The sequence below is a fragment of the Lycium barbarum genome, chromosome 3, assembly GCF_019175385.1.
Source record: "Lycium barbarum isolate Lr01 chromosome 3, ASM1917538v2, whole genome shotgun sequence".
Taxonomy (NCBI): Eukaryota; Viridiplantae; Streptophyta; class Magnoliopsida; order Solanales; family Solanaceae; genus Lycium; species Lycium barbarum.
The window spans coordinates 142696744-142700022 of record NC_083339.1 but is presented as its reverse complement, the minus strand read 5'-3'; the positions used below and the strand labels follow the sequence as shown (position 1 = coordinate 142700022).

The following is a 3279-nucleotide window of genomic DNA, read 5'->3' as shown; positions in this document are numbered from 1 at the left end:
ACGCAAAAAAATATATTAAGTTCTATATAAACTATTGATATTTCGGGGTTTTGAAACATGACTAATCTTTGCTCAAAGAATAGAAAAAACGTGATTTTTGATAGCTTAAAAAAAGAAAAAAAAAAGTACTCCCTTTCACTCACAGAATCTGTGCGTGAAGCCTAATTTGTTTTTTTTTTTTTTTTTTTAAAGGATTAGTTTGGTTCCAAAAGTTATTTTTTGGGTTTAAAAAGTTTCGGACCGGAAAAGTTGTGGGATTAAAAGTGGAGACAAACAAACTGTCCACTTGTTACTCTTATCAAAGAGGAGAACATATAGGATCATTATTGAAAGATTGCAACTATTTATCGAAAGTGAACAAATTTACTCTAACACACGTCTGAAGAAAAACAAACTAAATTTGCGAATTTCCTAATGAATGAGGAATCCGATATGGATAAGATTGACTAATTTGAAAAAATACACTTGAGTAAATAGAATTTATTCTCCCCGCAGACTTAAGCATATTATTAACTTATTAAAAGATATTAAGAAACAATATACAAAAATAGTTATTATGGGGGGTAAACAGAAGAAAAAGGTCAGAAAGGGAAATCATTTCTTGAAAGAGGAACATGGACTTTTTGCAAACTCTTCCACCAAGAAAAGTATGATTGCATAGTATGCCCTTACTTTACCCCCACCCCCGCAGTACTACTGATGCACATGAATCATACTGTAAAACCCAATAATACTTTCAGGTTGATGTACTGTACCCTTACTTACCCCTTTGTTTATCCTCAAACAAATTTATTATATTTTTTCATATTGATAAGAGAGAATTGAATCCCTAATTTGGAGCAATGTTGGATCCGGCAAGTGATTTGGTACCGCCACCTTCTTCTCCTACCATTTCATCTGTTTCTTCTTCTGATCTCGACACTGAGGTAAGTACTACTCTACTAGTTATTGCTCAATCACTTTTCATTTTTCTAATTGCATAATACTATGTGAAATGTGTTTGAAATTTACGTTTTTACGGTGCGAACAGTCTACAGGTTCATTTTTTCATGATCGGAGTATAACACTAGGAACTCTCATGGGAGTTACATTTCAAGCGGTCACGTTTAGAGCACCGTCAATGACTCAGAACCGCCAGTCAAACGTTGAAACCTCCGTCGGCGCTCTGAAGAACAGGAAATCGAAGAAGAGTAGAGTCGCCGCGGCGGAAGAGGAGGAGCGCCGCCATTTCCGGCGGCGGAGGTGGTGGAGGCTTTGCAGAGACGAATGCGATTCCAAGCCAGCGTCGCTCGCAGAGTATCTCGAGGTCGAGCGGAGAGAAAACGGAGCGATTGACGGCGGTGCAGCGGCGGCGGCTGAGCTTGAAGGTGTTGTTATCGACGCGCCGCCGTCAAACGGAAGGACGTTATTTGCCGACGGGAGAGTTTTGCCGCCGGTGGAAATTGAAGAAGATTCATCGCCGGCGGGAGCGCTAGGGTTGTGTAGATTCTCTGTGTCGTCGCTTTCGGGAATCTGTAGCCGTTAAAATAGACTTATCATTAACTTTTTGATTCGTCATTAATTAGTTTAAACTTTGTTACTGAGTATTAGATAGTCATTAAGAAGAAGCATGAACGCAGAGAGTCAGAAAAAGAATACAGTAAATCGTCCTTTATTGGCCATTGTCTGTTTATTCTCATTTTATCTTTATTTGTCATGATATTTATTTGGATTTATTTATTCTACTAATGTAAAGGCAAGTTTGCCACCTAGTATTTGTCTTTTGGAGGGATGCGAGAAAGTGAACCAAGGAAAAAAGAAAAAATATTACTCTACATTTGATATAAAATTTTATTTCTCATTTACTCTTGAAGTTATTTTTATCTTGTTTCCCATGCATGCTTAACATCTTGTGCAGTTAGCCGTCAGATCTTCCGTGGAGTACCTTTTATTTTGTTTAAAACTTGAAGAAACACCCTTTAGTGGTTGTAGTCACAAGCTGGCAATAGAGCACTGATGAAGCAAAAGATATGATCACACGCATAATAAACACCAATTGTCTGGAACAGCAAGCAAACTGTGTTGCTGCAAAAGCTTTCACAAGTTGAATTTGAGGCTCTGCTAAAATCTGACCAAAAGTATTCATATGTAACAATCACCTTATATACAAACATTACATCAAGTCGACATTACATTTGTTCCATAGAATTAAGTATTTAAAATGTCTCCATGTGCGAGCACAATTCTTTTCGTGAGCTAAGCACATAAAAATTATTTCTCATAAAGAGTGGGCGGACTGGCGATGAGATTCGAATATAGAACTTTGCCAATTTTCAACAATGAGAATGATAATGTAATTTTATTAACTTAATTATGCTCTCAACAAATTGAAGATAGCAACATCACAATCTATTATTTGAGCATCGGATGCCCCAAAGGATAAGATACTCTTAAATATTCTTCTGCCTTGTCCCAATCAAGCAGGGGCGGATTTAAAAGGGCCCGAGGGTGTTCGCAAAATTACAATGTATATATATGGTAGATTTTTTATATTTATGTATATATATTAACTTTGAACACCTTGAACAAATGCAAAAGGTTAGTTCAAGCGGTCCAGCGTGTTCAAAATTATCTCTAGTGTCCTAGGTTTGATTCTCATTGACAACATTATTTTTTTTATATTTAGCTTTTATTGTTTTTTCTGAACCCCCTAAATAAAAATCCTGAATTCATGAAGTATATGGGTTTAAAGTTTTATCTTATTCTAATATTTCCATTACATCACATCAAGATACTTTAGTCTCCGAGAACTGCAACAAAAGTTCAGGACAGGACAAGACAAAACGATAATGGATTTTAGCTACGTCGTTTCTGTTTCTGTTTCAATTTGCCCCTGAAAACTTTCGCTGAGCACGTTATCTGGTGAGCCAGTCACGTGTATGGTTCCGGTATCTCATGGTCTGATCAAATGGAACAGCTGGCCCAAGAAAATATTGTTGGCCGTGTTGATGTTGAATATGGGCTTGTGTTCTTCGTTTGATGGGCTTAATCTCAACTTCACTCCTTTCAATTTTCATTTTTTTGTGCGGATTGTACTTCAAAGGGATTGGTATTTGATTTTTGTCTTTCGCCTAATATCATGAGGTTTGACATTCAAACACTGCTCAGTTAAAAATAAAAACAAAAAATCCCAAGGCTGAGTTTCGTAGTAAAATTAGACCTATTTGGTCCAAAGTTAGGCCTCAGATAGAGTTTTAAATGCAAAACTCTATGGCTTAACGTAGAATTTTGCATACCTTA

The 3279-nt window shown here is 36.7% G+C and overlaps 1 protein-coding gene across 1 annotated transcript; it reads left to right on the top strand.

The window, feature by feature from the left end:
* The first annotated feature begins 560 nt into the window (after nt 1-560).
* LOC132634325 (uncharacterized protein At3g17950) lies at nt 561-1844 on the top strand. Its single transcript, XM_060350591.1, has 2 exons — nt 561-926; nt 1031-1844. The coding sequence occupies exons 1-2, from the start codon at nt 843-845 to the stop codon at nt 1523-1525; spliced, it is 579 nt and encodes a 192-aa protein (XP_060206574.1). The 5' UTR covers nt 561-842; the 3' UTR covers nt 1526-1844.
* Nucleotides 1845-3279: the final 1435 nt, after the last annotated feature.

Coding starts and splice junctions, on each gene's coding strand:
- LOC132634325 (XM_060350591.1), top strand. CDS start 843: ATGTTGGATCCGGCAAGTGATTTGGTACCGCCACCTTCTTCTCCTACC. Junction 927..1,030: donor CTTCTGATCTCGACACTGAG/GTAAGTACTACT, acceptor CGGTGCGAACAG/TCTACAGGTTCATTTTTTCA.